Source organism: Chiloscyllium punctatum, chromosome 2 (assembly GCF_047496795.1).
Source record: "Chiloscyllium punctatum isolate Juve2018m chromosome 2, sChiPun1.3, whole genome shotgun sequence".
NCBI lineage: Eukaryota > Metazoa > Chordata > Chondrichthyes > Orectolobiformes > Hemiscylliidae > Chiloscyllium > Chiloscyllium punctatum.
In genome coordinates this window covers 71672275-71692151 of record NC_092740.1, presented here as the reverse complement: position 1 = coordinate 71692151, position 19877 = coordinate 71672275, and the positions used below count along the sequence as shown (strand labels likewise).

The 19877-nt window shown below is 39.2% G+C and overlaps 1 protein-coding gene across 1 annotated transcript in view; it reads left to right on the top strand.

Annotated features, from left to right (window-relative positions):
• The first annotated feature begins 509 nt into the window (after positions 1–509).
• Positions 510–19877, top strand: part of reep5 (receptor accessory protein 5) — a 33504-nt gene continuing 14136 nt past the window's right edge. The window contains exons 1-2 of the mRNA XM_072583795.1: positions 510–744; positions 1396–1489. Of these exons, the coding sequence (XP_072439896.1) occupies positions 627–744; positions 1396–1489 (212 nt within the window). The 5' untranslated portion in view covers positions 510–626. The remainder of the gene's footprint in view (positions 745–1395; positions 1490–19877) is intronic.

The window sequence follows — 19877 nt, the reverse complement described above, 5'->3', positions numbered from 1 at the left end:
GCTATGAGGCAGCAATGCTAACCACTGAGCCACAGTGCCCCTAGATCTAGCTTGATTGTTCTATTCCAAAACACTGATTAATTTGAAAAGTGCTCCTAAGGTAAACCCAAAACTTGCACCTCGAACCAACCTGCAAATGGATAAAACAAAATAGAAAATGTGATATGATTCAGAGAAACTACGTGGAGATGCTCACAAACTGGACGCGAAAGCAGCGTGTAATATGACAGGCGAGGTCCCTGTTCAGCAGCAAAGTTCTAACAGGATGGTCAGAGGAAAATTTATAGTTAGAGGGACAACAGTTGACACAAAAAAATGAGATTCAGAAACAACGCCAGCACGGTGCAGTGAGTCAGGACAGTTGCAGTGGGATGTAGAGTTGACAAACAGCAGATTAAATGCGGACCCACCCGGCACCGCCTCTTCCTCACCATCTTCATCAAACACTGCAGCTGGCCATTGTGACGCAGGCGCCGTGACGCGCTCCGCGCTCCGGGCCCCGAGCCCCGCCCGCTGCAGACATTCCAAAGACGGAGCATTCGAGCCTGCAGCGCTGGGAAACAGGCAGCGAGTGCACAGACAACCAGACAGGCAAGCACACTGTGTCATTGTTGCTGACGCTAGTCATGGCCGAATCGTTCATGCAGCGTCTTGACAAGTTCCTCAAGGAAAAGAACCTGCTTGCAGATATCTTGGGGAAAATTGAGAGCAAGACAGGAGTGAACAGACGTTACATTGCGCTGGGTGAGTCACTGCAGGGTGGGGACAGCCCGAACACACGATCATTGCCAAAACTGCCTTCCAACTCGTGAATAGCAATGAAATCTATCCAACTAAGCACTAACTCAGTGTCATGCCATAGAATAATATCTACATATGATGCTGGAGCTGGAGACTGGATTTTTTAAACTAACACGCATCGTCACTTCCACAGAAATGCTGTGCAGTCGACTTTGTGCTTTATGTAGTTTCTGTAATCCGATACAATGTGTCAGAGAAGTGTGACTAAATTTGCAGCAGTTTGCACAGGGTGCTACAGTAAATGTATTTATAAACGAGACGTTTTGCCCTATCATATTTTTTGTTTAAATGTGGCATGATGAGGTGACCATTTCAAATAAACAATTTATATCCAATGGATGTCAACATCCTCCTTGAAGTATAATACTGGCAATGTCAATTCGAGGCTTTTACACCCTGAGTCGGGGAGTCACATTATAAACACAAGGTTATCTGTTATGCCACTTCCACACAGTTGAATATTTGCCAAAAAGAACGGGATTTGACGAGCATGTCGTATTTCGTTTCCGCCTTTTTGTTGTTGAATCGCATCACTAATACTCTGTGAAACAAAGAGTCATTAACATGCCTTCTATTATAATGTCTCTTTACCAGCTGTCATTGTAATCATTTCCGTTTACCTGGTGATCGGCTATGCAGCATCTTTACTTTGCAATTTGATCGGATTCGTTTACCCTGCTTATATCTCGTAAGTAACATCCGATTAATTTTAATTCGAAATTGAGTGAGTGGGATTAATTGGAGATTTAATCTTATGTTGGGAACAGTTGCTATCTTCCTAAATTAATCACCTGGTATTAATGGTGCACACTTAATCTAATCTTATTGTGTGCGAGGAACAGAAATTCCTAATCTTAATTGCTCTTATTAGTTATTTTATACTTTTTCTTTTGTAGAATGGGGATTTTTTTTAAAAAAAGAGGTGCCTATGAACTAGGGATAATTTAGTATCTTAGATATTGCCATACCAATTGTGTGTCTAGGTTGGGTGCTGTCAAATTTGTTTAACTTTAATAATCTTCTAGAAAGATTTTTGAATGTAGATAGGAGCAACTACTTTAAACACTTCTTTCACTACACTTTGATTTTAATTTTGTTACTTTGCCAAAGGTATTGAAATTGTGCTTGTGTGCCATTCCAAGTGTTCATTAGTACTTTGTTCATGTGACGATTCTTCATGTGAGACTTAATGATATTGCATCATGCAGTTGACATTCACCCTTGTCAGATGTTTCTAGAAAGGGTGGGTTTACAGTTAACACAGCCATGGGGTAAAAACAATGACTGCAGATGCTGGAAACCAAATTCTGGATTAGTGGTGCTGGAAGAGCACAGTTCAGGCAGCATCCAACGAGCAGCGAAATCGATGTTTCTGGCAAAAGCCCTTCATCAGGAATAAAGGCAGTGAGCCTGAAGTGTGGAGCGATAAGCTAGAGGAGGGTGGGGGTGGGGAGAGAGTAGCATAGAGTCACGACATGGTTGAAGAGCTTCAGGGCAGAGGAAATGACCTGGGAGTTGCAGTGGGTGAGGGACTCCCTGAGATTCTTGTAGAGAGGAGGAGGAAAACTTCTTCAAGGCAGGCATCCCATTGAGCAATATAACGCACAGTCAGCCAACATCACTGGCCCTGTCTCTTGATGGGCCGATAGTCATTTTAGTCTCTGGTGATGGAGAAGCAGTGGGATGCGGGCTGGCACCTGCTCAGTAGTAGGCCTGGGCAAAGCTTCCTGACTCTTGAAAGGTCCCATCCTTGGTAAGAGCTGCAGCAGCAGGGTGGGGAAGTTCTACTTTGGCAGCCTCCAACTCTACCTGTCCATTGTCCTTGGCCTGGTGACACCAGCAGTACATATACTCAAAGACATTTTCAAAGATGATCATTCCAGAAAGCATCACTCAATTGTGATCAGACAGGCCCTCCTTTCTTCTCTACCTTAGAGTTGCTGAGGTTAATTCTTGATCCTGCAGTCACAGTCTGAACTTGACAGATACTGATATTTGAACCAGGGGCCCTCAAACAAGGGCAGAGCTTGTACAATCAATGATAGTGCCCTGGGTAGTTTTGTAGAACAGAGAGACCTAGGAATTCAGGTACATAATTCTTTGAAATCTATGTCACATGTAGACAAGGTGTATAAGAAGGTGTTTTGCACACTTGCCTTCATTGTTCAGGCCTTTTTGAGTACAGGAGTTGAGATGTACTGTTGAGGTTGTACACGATATTGGTAAGGCTGCTTCTGAAGCAGTGTGTGTAGTTCTGGCTGTCCTTCTAAAGGAAGGGTATTACTAAATTAGAGAGGGTTCAGAAAAGACTTACCAGGACATTGCTGGGAATGGAGGGTTTGAGTTACAAAAATAGGTAGGATAGGCTGTGACTTTTTTCACTGGAGCAAAGGAGATTAAGAGGTGAACTTGTAGAGGTTTAGAAAATAATGAGGGGCATGAATAGCAAGCATCATTTCCCTACTGGAGCATATTCTTAAGGTGAGAGGAAAAAGATTTCAAAAGGACATTAGCAACTTTTTCGCAGTGGTTCATGTATGGAATGAACTGCCAGAGAAAGTAGTGGATGCAGGTACAGTTACACTGTGTTTAAATGACATTTTGGATAAGTACATGAATAGGAAAGTTTGGAGGGATATGGACCAAAGGCAGGCACGTGAGACTGGTTTAGTTTGGGAACATGGTCAGAGTGGACTAGTTGGACCAAAGATTCTGTTTCCATGCTGTGTGATGCTATGCTTCTAGTTTTGTGACTCAGCACGAGGGTATGTTTAACACTAATGTTCTTGAAAAGCTTTCAGCTTGATGGATAACTTTGCGGCAGCTTGGTAGCTATTGTGGGTGGAACTTAATACATTCCGTGGTGATGAGCTGGGAGTTTTGAAAGAGGAAATTCTTCAAATGGGTTGTTCACTCCCTAACAGCATTGTGGATCTACTTACCAAGTGGATTGCAGTAGTTCAAGAAATTAGCTCACACCACCTTCTAAGCGGCAGCAAATGCTGGCCTAGCCAGCCACATTCACATTCCATGAAAGGATGTTAAACATAAATAGGGATTTGCATGGTGAAGATGAATGGCTGTCCCAACATGGCCCCCCACGCCCTCCTCCACATGAAGTCCAGTGTAAAAGGGTCAAAGACAGTCTTCCACCCGGAGGTTAACTGAGTGCTGACTTAGAAACCTTAGCCCTGCCATGTCAAGTAGTTTGAAGAGGAGGGAGGGGTTCCCTTTTTCTAAGGTATCTAAGTCCAATGAGAGAACTCATCAATGGGAACTTCCTCAGGATGTTATCCGCTGTGTTTGACAAAAGCCTGTGTTCTCCCTGTCACTGAGCTGCTTGGCTTGATGAGCCTTCTGCCACTCCCTTTGATCCAGGGCTCCAGTGATGATTCTTCAAAACAGCCTCATTGCAGTATTCGCAGTGGCTCTGTTGCAGCGTTTAGGTTTGTCATGCAGATAATCGTGCTGTATTTAAATACAACTTTTGTTAAGAGTAACCAATGCCATAAAGTTTTTCATAAAAATTCTGCTTTCTTTAATAGTGGATGTCTAAGCTTTTATGGAAGTGTTGGTGTTCACATCGATAAGATCCAGTGTTGTTGGTATTAGACTTACTGTATTAGATATTTTTTAATTGAGATTAGTTTAGATCTTTTGAAAATCTTTGTCAAATGTACTTCTACATTTTCATCTGTACAAACACAAAGTTGATACATTTTTAATCATCTAAGCTTTCTTTATGGCAGTAGTATGGAAGGCAAGTGGTGAGGATGACAGACTGCAAAGCAAATTAGACAGGTTACGCGAGTGGGCAAAAACTTGGTAGATGGAATATAATGTATGAAACTGGTTATTTACTTTAGTAGAAAGAATAGAAGAGGTGAATATTATTTAAATAGAGAATGACTGCAGACAGCTGCAAAACAGGGATTTGTAATCCTCATCCAACATAATCTTGCATTCAAATTTAGCAAGAGTAGGGAAGGCCAACAGAATAATGGGAAAATATAGATGCATTGGGCAGGTGGTATTTAACACTGATCCACTTTGGAAGAAGAAACAAGATGAGGGAGTATTTAATGAATGGTAAGACACTCAATAGTTTTAGAGAAACAGGTTGAATGGAATGTATAGGTAGGGAGGTTTTGCCAAAACTGTACAAGGCCTTAGTCAATCACAGCTGAAATGCTGTGAACTGTTTTGTGTCTCTTGTCTCGGGAAAATACATACTGACGTTGGAAGCCTTCCAGAGAAGGTTCACTCGGTTGATACCAGCTATGGAGGGGCTGGCTTATGAGGAGACATTAAGTAGGTTAGGCCTCTGCTCATTGGAATTTATAATAAGAGACAACTTTATTGAAACGTATAAGATTCTGAAAGGACACACTAATTACAGTTAGGCTGATTCCCTAATGGGAAAGTCTGGGGCCAGAGGGTAAAGTGTTGTGGACTAGGCCAGACCACTCTAAACATTCTTAAGCAGGCAGCCCAGACCATAACTTTGCAACTGATTTGGTAAGTGTACAGTGAAAATTACCCAGAGTAAGTTAGTTTGGTTGACTACCAGGTTTTAAAACAGACAAAAATGTATTCACAAAATTCACAAAATGAGACACAAAGAATGGAATAAAGAACCCTACAGAACTCAGTCTGTCCAAACTAGACTTAATTATGATGTTCTGAATATACACAACAGTCCCAATAAGCAAAGCCCCTTTTTTGAAAAAAAAAGTAAAAATGGAAGAAATGCTTACAGGTTGAAGTTAGAAAGGCAGAAGGAAAGAATGTTTTTTGCAGCTTGTTCACACAGTCCACTGCTGTACCTCCAACTGGTTCTGGTCTGAACTGCTCAGCTTAGAGCTGACTATTCCCCTTTCATTGTACAGGTCACTTCTAAAACATGACCACTTTGGTCTGAAATCTTATCTGTTTGCATATAAACAAAATGCCTTTCAACATCCTTTTCATCTCTGTACCAAACGAGTCACCTCTGAGCCAGGAGTGATTTATGACCCCTCTGAAAAAAAGGCCAAGGACACAGTATCCTTGAGAAAAGGAAGAGCTTTAGAAAAAAGGGACCAGCTTTGTGACAAAAGTCTCAGAATAATTGCTCATTGTACAGCAATGAGAGGAATTTCTTCTGCGGATAGTGAATCTGTGGAATTCTTTACCACAGACTGAGTTGTTAAGTAAATACAGGGTTGAGATAGATAGGATTTTACCCAGTAAGGGAATCAAGGGTTATGGGGACAAGGCAGGAGAGTGGAGTTGAGGATTATCAGATCAGCTATTTCGGGTTTTTGAAAAGATTCGTAGCTTGGGTTGTGGATGAGGCCATAGCTTTGTTTGCTGACGTTTCGTCACCTTGCCAAGTGACATCGCCATCTTTATTGAAGACTTGTTGACTATGTCACCTAGCAAGGAGACAAAACATCTGCAGAAAAACACATCAGCTCAGTGAATGAATCCATGGCCCGATCAGCCGTTATCTAGCAGAGCAGATTTGATGAGCTGAATGGCCTACTTTACAGAAAAGTAAAGAAATTCTATATGTAACATTTTACTATAGGCAAGAATCTAATGTATTTATTAGTAAATGATAAAAATTGGTTGCTTCAATGGTGACCTGTTCAAAGATTGATGTATAAAAGCACAATTATAGGTGAAATTAATGAAACCTGTTCATAATGTTAGTTTTAGAATTCAGTGATCTTAATCTTAGAAAATTGGATCATTTTTATGCTTTTTATCTTAAGAAGAATTGCAGACTTACTGATTGTTCCTGCCAAAGAGACAGAAATTAAATTACTACATCGTAGTATTGAGATTTTACATCAATTCAGAAAGTTGAGCTCTTATTGAGATGAGCTACCTTTATTTAAATGTGGTTGCACCAATGTACAAAAACCAAAAAACAGCTGAGTCTTTCATTTTGAACAAATAAGGGATGTTTATGAAGTCGTTACCAGTTTTTATTTTGCTTTCTCCACCGTGTTCTCCCCCTCTTTGTCACTTGGTTTTCCATGTTCACTCATGCAATCTTGCTCAGCTATAAGGGTGTGTTAGCTCAACTTTCATGTGACTTTACTCAAGGTCACTTGACAGTCCAGTAGGGAGACATGAAAATTTGCTTATTAAAATTTTTATTACCTACATATTTAATTACCACAAAGCAGGCTTACCAAAAACTTTTAAAATCTGTTGCAATTTGAGAGGGTGCACTTTGTATTTCAATCTTGCTAAACTTTCCTATTGGGCATTGATTCTTGTCTTCTGACAGTCATTACTCATCAGGATGCTGTTGGTACTGTAATATTTTGCTTGGGTAACCCACTTTGTTGTATTTTAATTCTTGACAGTAAGAATTGGCAAACTTGACTGTAGAGCAGGCTGGTTCTGTATGTTATGACCTGCACAGGGGTAACGAGCTGAAATTTTTGTGATTGTGAGCTCTGAGGTACCAATAGTTGCTATGAAAATCTGACAATTATAACAGTTGTACATTACTCTAACAGGCCCCTGCTTTGAGACGCATGGCAATTTTCAAGCCTCTAAATAGGCTCCCAGTGGGAAATAGTTTGGGAACCATTATTGTATATTCACCCTTATCCTATGCTCACCTAAATAGACAATGCAATTTTTCAGCAGAAGGCACAGAACCAGTGGATTTACTGGTTTGAATGCACCTGTGCCATGTAATATGGTACATTTTGATCACAGACTTTTTTTTTGATATACAATGGGTGTTGATTTTTGAGTGAATGTACAACTTCCTTTGTAACTTACTTTAGGCGCACATCTGACAAAGATGGTGGTGAGCTGATGATATTCTAATTGTTGCCGCTTTAATGTTTTAAGCTTTTAAAATGATTTATTTAAGTACTCTGTGCTCTGAATATTATAGCAAATTCACACTGGTTGGTGGTCAACATAATCTTCTGGTATGAGTGAAATGAACATGGCTTTCAACATCCTTGTTGCACTAGATCATTACTGCAAGTTGACAATGATCCAAGATGATGATGTGGTAAAATGCTGCCAGTTTATCTGATCTATCATAGATTTCCCAGACAAACATCATTATGATGAAATGATGGTTCTTGGTGCTGGTAGTGATCACGAAAATGATAAAATACTGCTAGGAAACTGTAAAAGAGTAAAATCAAAACTTTGCATTATTAGGCCCATCCACAGATTAGAGGTTGGATGACTGCAGCAGCTCTTGCTTCACTTGTGTGGTTTGTGATGTAATTGAAAATTTCTGAAGACACAAATTACATAATCATACTTGTTTTGTGCTTTTTAACCAAAGGTAGTGAGAACTTCTAAACTCTTTTTGGTATTAGCAGAAACTAAGTATTAAATTGTTTACATAGCTTGTGAAAATCGAAACATATTTAGAAAGTGGAACCCTTCTAAAATATGTTATTGTAAATAGCAAAATGGAGAAGAATAATTATAGCTCCACCCTTAAACATGATGACATATAGATGCATGTTGAATGAAGTGGTAAGGAAGGGGAGGAAGGAAAGCACAACTGTTGCAACAATCTGTTTGTTTTTAACTTTTGAGCATGTCCTAAAACAAGGTCTACCTTAGAAAAGTAGCTGAAATGGATTCTTGTTTGCTTTTTCAGGTTTTAATCTTTTTAGGATAAGTTCCTTAGGCTGCAATTGTGGCTTAAGAACTGAAAACACACTTTTTATTTTTTAAAGTGGGGGGGAGGGGAGGAGCAGTCACATGAATTCATTGGAGGAGGTCATAAGCATTATTATAACAAAGTTCTGATGTCTTATTTCTGTATCACATACTGGGAGTGGGTTTTCTTTTAAAACCATGAATGACTTGTTTACATTTTAGGTGGTGTATACTCATGACTCCCAGAAGCCACTTATTTAGAAAAATGTTCTTTTGGTTTCATTGTTAACTACTTTTAGTTAGCTCCCTTATATTAACATTTTGGGCATTTGTGTCTTATTTCAGATTCTGTATTTTTGAAATTCTGTTGTGGATTGGTTTGCAGGTAAAGGGTTCCAGCATTCTTGATGTAAAATACTTCATGACTTATACATTGGCAGCAGTTCAGACAGGCTATTTGAATGCACAGTTGATTTTTTTTTGTTTCCCAGTTATAGAAAAAAAAAGTTACTTGCTTTACTTTTATATGGTAAAGTTTCCATTTAATTAAACATTTCATTTATTTAAAAGCTCAATTAAAATCAAATTGGTTTGGATTTGTACGTTTTAAAATGCTCAGTTTCCATCCAGTATTTTACAAAATAGCATATTTTTTTAACAATATACCTCTGCCTGTATTTCAAAAGAACTTGTATTACGGTACCTCCCAAATCTTCCCTTTTTTCCTTAATATTTTTGTCTGAGTTTTCACATCAGTACCAGACAGATGCTGTAGGAAACATTGAATATCTAAGTTCAGATACTTTACAGCTAATTGACAAATTCATTTCACTGAACAAAAGACCCAAAATGCTCATCCAATATCTTCCTTTTTAAACATTTTCCTCCCCCTTTTTTTAACCTCCCCAATGTATAGTTATAAATATTTATCATGTCTGAATCTCCTATCCCAATTCTGCAGAAATATACCCATTCAATTGATTCTTTGCAGCATCTAAGATTAACAACTTGAATAAGATACCATCTCTTTAAATCTTTTATTGAACTATTGAAAATAAATTCTGTTCTAGTGATGTGAAATCATGTGTAGGAATTTTGTGGACTTGCAGGTAAAATGGTTAACAGATGCCCATCAGTCTTCTGGATGTGGTTTCCCCAAAATGGCTAATTAATAATGGTGGGTGGGCCTTTGAAGTTGAAGGGCCTGAGGAAGGCTCTCCGGCTTCTTCCAAAAATCACGTTTCAAGATGGATTGAGGATAAAATAGACAATAGCCAATTTGAGGGAGATCTCAGAATGGTCAGTGGCTTGGCTTGTAAACTTGGATTGCTGGACCCTGTGGTGCTGCCAAACCGCCATCTCTAAGGTTTTATACTGGTGCCCAATGGTTCCAGGGACCTGGAGGTAATAGGCCTTAACAAAGTCAATTAACTACTTGTGGGCAAGTAAACTTTCTGATCCCTTACCCCATTCTCATTTAGTAAAATGGCCAGAGGAGAGGATGGAGGCAGGGTACTAGCACAGGCTAGTGGTGTGAAATTCTATGCCTCTAGATTCAGCTCTAAGAACTGTCATTTTTATCTCTGCTGGCTTGTATCTTTTCTTCATCAATTTTCCATACAAATAGTAATAACTAAAGACATGAGATCTGACTAAAGCTTGGGGCTGCTGTAAAAATTATTTGGACTTCAATGGGACCAATTTATTCCATTTGCTACTTCCATTGTATATCGGTACATCAACTTTGGTCACTTAAGCTTATTGCGCCTAGAATATTTTGCTGTATTGTTCCTCTCTGTATATCCTTAATTTGATCTGATTTTCTACTTTTACTAATATGTTGCTATCTTACCTTTCAACCACTGTCCTCCAAACTGCACCTGATCTCTAACATTTCTTCCAATTTAAAAGGTGTACAAAATAATGAGGGGCTTAAGGAAATGGGTCTTCCTGTCCACTCTAACAGAGGCTAGTAACCAGGAAGCGCACATTTTACGTAATAGAAGGTATAGAGGGGTGGAGAGTGTCTGGAAGTTGCCAAGCTAGTGGCTGAGACGCTAACCCTCAACTCATTTAAAGGGAACCTGGATCTATACCTGAAACTCTAACTTACCTGCACCTGGTCTGTAACCTTCTAAGTATGAATAGAATGGATGGCTAGTTTATTCAGCCATACAGATATATTTGCCTGAATGGCTTTCTGTTCTGTAATGTTTCAATACTTTTATGAGTGAAATAATTCCACGGCAGCTGGTATCCCATCACCAAGGCACCTTTTATTTACACGTGGAGAGTCCTTGATGCTGATCCAACTTCCTCAGAGCCAGCTCTGAGTGAACAGAATCTCTGGCATGCTGTTTATTTTTTTTGATTTTTATTAAACAATTCAGTTTACAAAACAATTAACATTTACAGCTGTCTACAGAGAAACAGCAATTTTACAAGGGAGAGGAATGGCAAAGCCAAGCCCCAAACCCTGGCATTCAACCTGTTTTCAGGGAAATGAGGACAAGCCTCAAATCCCGGCATGCACTAACTGCGGTAGTGCTTATTTTTTTCCCCAGCACCATGTTGTGTGTGTGTAGCTGTTTATATCTGTCAGTTAGGGCTCCCTGATTGGGGCTGTTAATCTGCTCCAATTAGGGAACTCATTCTACAAGATCCTCCTGACCTCAGAATCCCTGCATCCCTTCCCCTCTGAACCTGAGGACAAAGGCCAGTTTTTTTTTTGGGGTGGGGAGGGGGAACCACCTCCTGGGCATTTTAGCATCTGGTCAATTTGCCTGTAATACAGATGTTGTATAATATATGGTAGTTCACCCCTAGCACCCAGGTAGTCTCAGAAGAAATTCATTCTTTTCAGGTGGCTCAGGCTTTGAGGCGGTGACATTTGCCATGTTCATCTCCGATTTCAGAGGTATCTTCAATGCTTGATGGAGGGGGGGGGGGGGGGGGAGGGAAAGAGTGCACAGTTTCTAGAACCATTAGAAAGGCCATTGAACAACTGTCATTCAGCCATTGCTGAATTCAGCTATGGACAGCACTGCCTAGTAATGTTAAATACACCTAGCGGGGTTTGTGGTCTGTTATTATGACAAATTTACATCTATAAAAGTATTGATGAAACTACCTGACTCCAAATAGAATAGCCAAACCTTCCTTCTCTATCTGGGTGTATTTACACTCTGCATTAGCCAAAGTCCTGGATGCGTACACTATTGGGTGCTCCTCTCTATTGGGCCATATGAGCTAGCATTATGCAGATTTCAAATGGGGAAGCATTGCATGTCAATACCAGATATTGCTTAGGATTTTGGTGTGCCAAAACTTAGAGGGTGATAGCTGTTTCTTCACTTCCTTGCAAGCTATGGCATGACCAAGTGACCATTTCCAAGGCTGATCCTTTTTAAGAGTTAATGTGCCAGGATGGAGGCCAGGTTAGGTATGCACGTTTCTTAATAATTCACCAGCTCAAGCAAAGACCAAAGCTTCAGTATAGATGTGGGAGTCAGGACAATTTTGATCGCCATCACCTTATCTTCCAACGTGTGTAACCTTGTCTTGTTGACTTTGTAGTCCAAGTAGGTCACTTTGGGTGCTTGAACAAACATTTTACCCTTCTAAAATGTATGCCCATCTGGGAGAAAGGTCCAAGATCTATAAGTGCTCCTTATTGGTATTCCATGTTTTTAGTATGTCTTCTGGATAAATGGCAAGGTAGACCTTGTAAAAAGTTCTCCATTGCCCGCTGAAAAATTGCACAGGCTGACAGTACCCCAAATAGCAGTCTTGTATATTGGTACAAATCCTTATGAGTATTAATTGTAGCATACTTCTGGGAATCCACATGTAACTGAAGTTGCAAGTCCATGTGGCTCATGTCCAGCTTTGTGAAGGACACCGCCACTCCCCCACCTTCATGCGCCAGCTTTACTTATAAATCCTCAGCAAAGGATTGGATATTTATCCAGCTGAGAAAAGTGGTTTACAGTTTGTTTAAAATCACCACAAAAGTGAACTGATTCATCGGGCTTCATAATAGATACAATCAGTGCTGCTCATTCCGCAAACTGGACTGGTTTGATGATTCCTTCACTTTCCAGCCTTCTGATTTCTGCCTCTACCTTTGCACATAAAGCAAATTGCACTGGGCAGGCCTTGCAGAATCATGGAATTGCTTCCTGGTCAACATGCAAGGTGGCCTTGGCATCTTTTGATCTGTGCACCTTGCTGAAAAATATCCAGGGTTTTAATTGGGACTTCACACAGGCAGCTATTTTCTAATTGAAAAATATCTCTGTGAATCTTTCTCAACCAGTTTTGCCCCATCAAGCTTGGGTTCGGGCCTTTTACCACAATCAGCTACTTCTTGTAAGAGATCGGAACTGAAGATGTACTCTTAATGTGGAAAAGTTCCTCCATATAAGTTCTTAGTCTAGCCAATGTCTTACGCAAACTTAAGGGTTGGAGTCCAGAGGGAATATTGTTAAAGACTTGTTCAACAATCACCAAAGTAGCCGAGTCAATATCATCCTCCATCAGAACCAGATGACCATTTAGCCAGTTGTTTATTTTTATTGTTTCTGATTTGGATGGTGCTAAGCAATTTAAGTGTTCCAAACCAGATGTGGGTGGACTTTCCAGGGTGCGCGTATTCCTGGATACTGGCCTATGAGCTCCCTTACTCCATTTCAGTCGAATGGGACTTCTGCTGTCTCGAGTACACACAGCAGCAGCAACTACAATGGCTTATTGGCCTGGATCCTGAAGAAAATTCTAACTATTTGACTGAGGCTTTGCTTTGTTTAGAAATTTTGCTGTGGGCTCACCTAGAGTCCCTCTGTTCAAGCTATGTTTTGAGTGTGGCTATGCAATCGCCTTCACTCACTCGCTGTTCCCCAAGCTCGATTGGACTGGCGAGGATGTCCACTTCCAATTGGAAGACATTACAACTCCTATACTCCACTGGCCACATTTTCCAATGGTAAAGCCAGTTGTAGTGCCTATTTGAAGTCCAGTTGGGCTTCACATAGGTGCTTTTGCATGCTCATGTCATTAATCCCACATACCAACTCGTGTCTCTGTATCTCGTTAAGGGTTAAACCAAAATCGGATGCTTCTGCCAGTCATCTTGACCTAGTCAAAAATCCTAATAGGATTCCCCGGTTCTCAAATTGCTGACTAAAACAGCATCTCCAAATTAGAGACCGCTTGGGGTCATAATATTCCTTCACTAAATATGTCCATTTTTTGAAAGGTTTTAGTATCTGGTGCCTAAGGGAAAATTAGGCTCCTAATAACTGATAAAGCTGCAGGTCCACGAGCAGCCAGGAGAATTACACGTTGCTTTTCATCTGCCCCAATGCCATTTGTCCAGAAAGAAGAATACATTCTTTCTACGTACTGGACCCAGTCTTTGACTGTAGGATCAAACCAGCGAAGCTCCTCAGATAACAGCATGATGCCAGAAATGCTTGCCCCTACACAAAAGATGACTGTTGTGAGTGAATTTCTTTAGGACTGTGCTTTTCTCTCATCACCACTGAAATAACTCAAGTCCAGTATTCTGGTACCAAGTCATCCTTTATTAAAAGTGAGAGTCCTTGACATTAATTCAGCTTCCTAAGAACCTAGTCTAAGTGATCTGAACTTCTGGCAGTCCTGTTTTTCTTTTTTTTTTTCCCCAGCTCCCTCCGAGCCAGCTCTGAGTGAAAAGAATGTCTGACACCCCCCATTTTTTTCTTTTAAACTCCAAACTACCACCTAACTGCTGTAGTGCTTATTTTCCCCTCCAACTCTATTTTGATTTAATCCCTGCCCTCCCCTTCACTGTTTGATCACACAGCATTGCGTTTTGTGAAGGGCCCTGCTTGTCACTGGCCACCTGGGTGTTTTCCTATCTTCCTGGTGGTGGAAATCGAATAAAGATTCATGCACCTTGTGTCTCTCACTGTGTCTCACACACACACACACACACACACACACACACACACCCCATGGGTGCTGGGGAAAAAATAAGCAGTCTTGTTTATACCTGTCAGCCAGGGCTCCCTGACTGGACAAAATTAATAGTTCGAATCGGGGAACTCAGAGGTCCACCTGGCTGACCTCATTACAATCACTGCAATGGGTAGTGGCGTGTTCGTAGTCTCTCTTTAGTAATAAAGGTTCACTGTGCATTTCTTTTGTTTTTTTTAAAACAATAATTAAATTTGTTGCACTCAGATACTTGAGTGACCACAATTGTGGGAAGGTTCCCTTGCCTTTTGGTCTTTGTACAGAATTGTAGGAGTGCAACTAAAAGGTGTCTGCGAACAAATCCTTAGTAAGCTGTGCTACAAGCAGGAGGCCATAGTGTGCTTTCCAGTATCACCTATGTAGTCTTGTTAATTGCAATAGAGCTGATGTTGGTTGTTTCCTCTAATTGATACCAGATCTATGGGCCAATGGTGTTTAGAAATGCTGGAGGGTTTCTGTGGCAGCAAGATTTTCACGTCACCCAAGTATCAATACTGTTCCTGTTTTTAAAAATGGGAAGCATTTTCTACCAAAGTATGAGCTTTTCTGTCCCCTTTCATAACCTATGTAAATCACTTTTTTTTTCTACAGTCTGTCTCCAACAGCTGTTCTAACTATGGGAAACCATGGCATCGTTTCTTATCTAGCTTTGTTTACCGTAGTGGTCTCCATTTTGAAGTGTTCAACTAAATATTAAATTCCCTTTTCTTGTTTTGGACAAAAGTTGACATCCTCCTGTTTGCAGCATTTTCTGCTTTTGATTTCCAGCATTTATGTTATTCGCAATTTTTTGTTCTTCCTATCTTGTGTTCTTGCATCCTACAGCCAAATATTTGAATGCTTGACACACTCTAGGGGGGAGGGGGTGCTCATAATTCATTTAATTTGTTTGTTAGGGCTGTGTGCAAACTGGCTGTTATGTTTTCAACACTACGTTACTGACTACATTTCAGTAATCACTTTCTGATCACTGCACAGTGACTGTGCCGTGATAGCTGCCATACTAAAAACTGTCTCATACTTGAGTTTCAATATAACTAGAGAATTGCAATGTGGTAGCTGGTGGAAAGGTCAGCTGGTGGTGGCATTGTGCATGATGACAGTTTTAAACGGTTAAACCAAGCAATGTATAAAGAATTGGGAAGAATGATAATATCAGTGGTGTTCATTTTGTTCCTTCAATTTGTTTTAATTGCATTTTACCTGGTCATAGAGGATTTATTGAAGGTTAAAGTTTTTGAATGGTGAATAAACTTTCTACTATCCTGAGCTGACTGTCATTTAATAGTTACTATCTGGGTTACTATTTAAATAGTCACTTGACATTAAGCCTACTACAATGAGTCATGAAAATGGAAAATCCATCTGTTAATCTCCAAAGAGAGGTTCTATGTCTGCTATTAATATAAAGATCTGGTTTCATTTGCTGAGATTGGGGAGCAAATTAACTATCCAATCTAGCAGAATCTGCTGAAGGGAAACACTGAGCTGCAGTTATGGATTGAGGATAATGCCAATGAAGTAAACAGGATTGCGGAGAGAAGACCAGGAGAGTAGCAGAAGGGTGGGGTGAAAGCTTTTGCCGTCCTTTTAGCTGCAACAGATACTGTGGACGAAACTGTGGATTTGGCATAAAGAGTTGAACTGTTGAAATGTAACTTTTGTTTGGAAGGTGTGTTTGCAAAGATACAATTATCCTAAAATTCCTGAAAAAGAAAATCAAATTTGTACCTGGGATACAAACATTTGACTTAGGCACTGAACAGTTGGTGTGTAATTTATAGCCTGTTAAACATCCAATGGAAATTCATGTATACACATGGGCCAGAGAATTCATATACCAAGTAAGAAAAAGGTGATGTGAAAGTAAAGTGCTAAAATGTAGTTAGATATTTTCAACAGGGATTGCAAAAATAGTGGTGAAATTGCTTCCTTTTTTTTTGTTGAAAGAAGGTTTTGGTCACCTCTGTGGAGAATTCCACACTTTGATTCATGTCTTTTGGACTTTTTGTTCATCTGAATTATCTGAACAGTTAGGTGGAGCCTTTAATTTAACAGCTAATTTAACAATTATGGTACTACACGGTCTGTATCAGATTGTACAGGAAATGTGACACAAAAAAAGCCGATCAGCCTAACTACTCCATGTGCACATTCATGTTTGTGCTTGATTTGAGCTTCCTCAATCTAATTCTGTGATCATAACCCTCTATTCCTTTCTCTCTCATATGCTTGTCAAACCTTTTTTCCTTAAAAGCATCAATGTTCTTGAAGTGGATTTTAATGAATAGCTATTAACTTTAGTGAGAGGTCTTGTATTTTGTTGGCGCTTAATAGTGTTAATGGTTGTATGTCTATGTTAATGCTTGATGTATAACTTTGAGAATTTACAGTTGTATTACATCAGAGTATCATTGGCACGTGGAAAATCATATAAAAATCAATGTTCTGTGAAAAAATGTAGGCAACATTAACAGAATTACTGACGTGTATTAAAGTCACAAAGTTGGAAATTTTTTTCATCAACTACTGTTATTTTGTTCAGTGTGTTAGTTTTGGAATTGAGACTTGTGTTTTGAAGGTACAGTACCAGCTTGACTCACCTCTTGTCATTTTCTCATTGAGCACATACTTGGAAACATGAGCAGGACTTTTTTGTGAATTTGTTTGCCAGCAAATTAAGAAAGACATAAGCCTCTGATGTTACACTTTAACAATCCTGCTTTTGATCTAATTTTAGCTTTCTGAATTTTCATTTGTAATTGTCAAGGAAGGCTGCAGAAATCTACTTTTGGCTGCCTGGGGACACCATTTCAATTCAACACTGATTATAGCTACTTTTGTAACTTAAATTACATTTATGTTTATCAAACTAGTTTGTGTAATGTTAAAGCAATATAGGGAAAAATAAATACAAAAGCATTTTGGAGATAGTTTGCAATTTTAAGTTTTAATACTAACCTCTTTTGCTTTTCTTTGTTTCACTTTTGTATGCTAGGGACTGGCAGCATTGGCTTTCCTATAGGGAGAAGCAGAAGGAATCATCCCCAGTGACCAGTTATAGATTGACTTTGACTTTGGCTGAGGTTCATGATATGAGAAAAAAAACTTGCGCATATATGTAACATTTTTTTAATGTCCTCAGGACTTCCCACGGTGCTTCATGGCCAGTTAAATACTTTATGACGGGTAGTGTCTGATTTCTCTAGACAAATATAGCAGCCAGATTTATGCACACCAAGCCCCCCCACACAGAAATGAGACAAATGGACTGATTAATGTTGAGAAAGAATATTGATGAGGACACTCTGAAAAGTGGGCATTCTCCCTAAGTGTCAATGGCAACGTTTGTGTTCAACTGCAAGGTAAAAGGGTCTTGGGTTAGTATCTCAACCAAAACACAGTAACTCTAGATTTGTCAGCCTAGATTTATATGTCCAAGTCTTTGTGTTGGACCTCCTGAGGATAGTCTGCAGTGTAGAAAAAGGTCAAAATCATTTTTAATATTAATGGTTTAATCAGTAGTAATTGAACAATACTAAATGTACCAACTTGCACAATGCAACCACATTATGGAGCCTTCTGTTTACCAATGGTGTGTATCAGCAAATATGTTGGCATTGGATTCTATTGAAATCTGGACTATTGCTGTTAACTCTCTTGTTTTCTAATAATTGTGTGCACTGTTTTGGTTCTATTTGTTTTGTCCCTCAGAAGTTGGAAACTCCCAATTAGTAATCAAGTACAGCAATAGTTGAAGATTCCTTTTTTCCCTAAATATTAAAAACTACTAACTTGGTTGCAAGTACACATTTAATTTCTATAGCAAAGCATCTTGTCCTTAGAGCAAATCTTTTCTATTTATATGATTCATATGTTTTTTTTTAATAAACTATATGTTGAAGCTTTATATCTTGCATATATCAGGATACTTTTTCAAGAATATTAATGTAATGAGAAACAGTATTTATATAGAATGAGAAAAGAGTGTTGATTGCACGCTGTTGTTGCTTGGAGAATGCACCAGTTGGGATGACTGACTATTAACTGCTTCATTTATGTAAATGAACCAGAGAATGACTGTTGACTGTATTAACTAAAGATATGGGCACCTATTGTGCAATAGACCCCCGTGCATTAATATATGTAGCTTCAAGAATGTACATGTACGCCAAAATGAGAACCCAACTGATTTTAAATTGGTTGTTAGTATAATTCTTAACACAGTCAGAATAATTTAGCAAATGTCTTCCAGTTGTGATTCACATCTAACAAACATGTAAAATCAAAGCATGAGTAGGCCATTCAACCCTTCATACCTGCTCTGCCTTTCAGAATGATCGTGCCTGATATTCCAACTTTGTTCCCACTTGCCTTCTCATAATTTTTGATCCTTTTAGTTCTATGAACTTTCTCTAACTCCTTGAAAAACATTCAAATGTTTTGGTCTTGACCACTTGCAGTGGCAATGAATTCCACAGGTTTCACACTCCAGGTGAATAAATTTCTTCTCATCTCAGTCCTAAATGGCCCACCCCATGTCCACAAACTGCGACCTCTGGTTCCGGACTCCCTGGTCATTGGGAACATTGTGTTTATCCTGTATAGTTCTTTCAGAATTATGTTGACAACCAATTGAAGATTGTCATTTCAGGGTCACTGTCACGTGCTTGCACATACTGAAGGCACATCTATTAAGACCTGTGGCCCTGTACTCTGCAGACAGACAGAATATGTACACAGCCTGCTTTTTAATCAATTGAACCAAAGAGGTGAAAGCCATTCTCTGGTTAATTTCTCAGTACGATGCCTTGACCAATTTGCCTGTTGAAATTTAAGCAAAGCTTGGCAGTTGACTGTCAATGAGCTAATTTGTAAATTCTCCATGGCAACACCTCTTCCAACCAATCGCCACTCTAATACAGTATAATATTAGTGCATGACAAAGCTCTGACTGTTTGTTTTTAAAAGTAGCTTTCCAGTTCTACAGTACAAAATGGCCATTTATGTCTATTTTTATTGAAAAATAAAATCTTCACACAAACACCTCCTGCGGTGAGATAAATTAGAAGAAGGCTTGAACAGAATAGTTCAACTTAATTTTACATTTTAAAAGTAAAAATGCATGAAAGCATTTGCACTGAATGAAATTTTAAGACTATTTAGTATTTGCTGCAATAATCAATTTTTAGCACCAATATCCTGAGTCAAAACTTTTTAGCAATTCTGTGAATCGTGTTTAATGTGATTCACTTTGTTGTGTATAGAGAGCACTGGCTGAGTTAACATGCAAGGAAAAATTTTCTTTGGTTTTCTGAAGTCATAAACTAGTGTTCCTAGCAAATATATGAATAATAGGTATTGCAGGTACTAGTAAAGTAATGTGGATAATTTTTAAACACTCCAATTGCAATAAA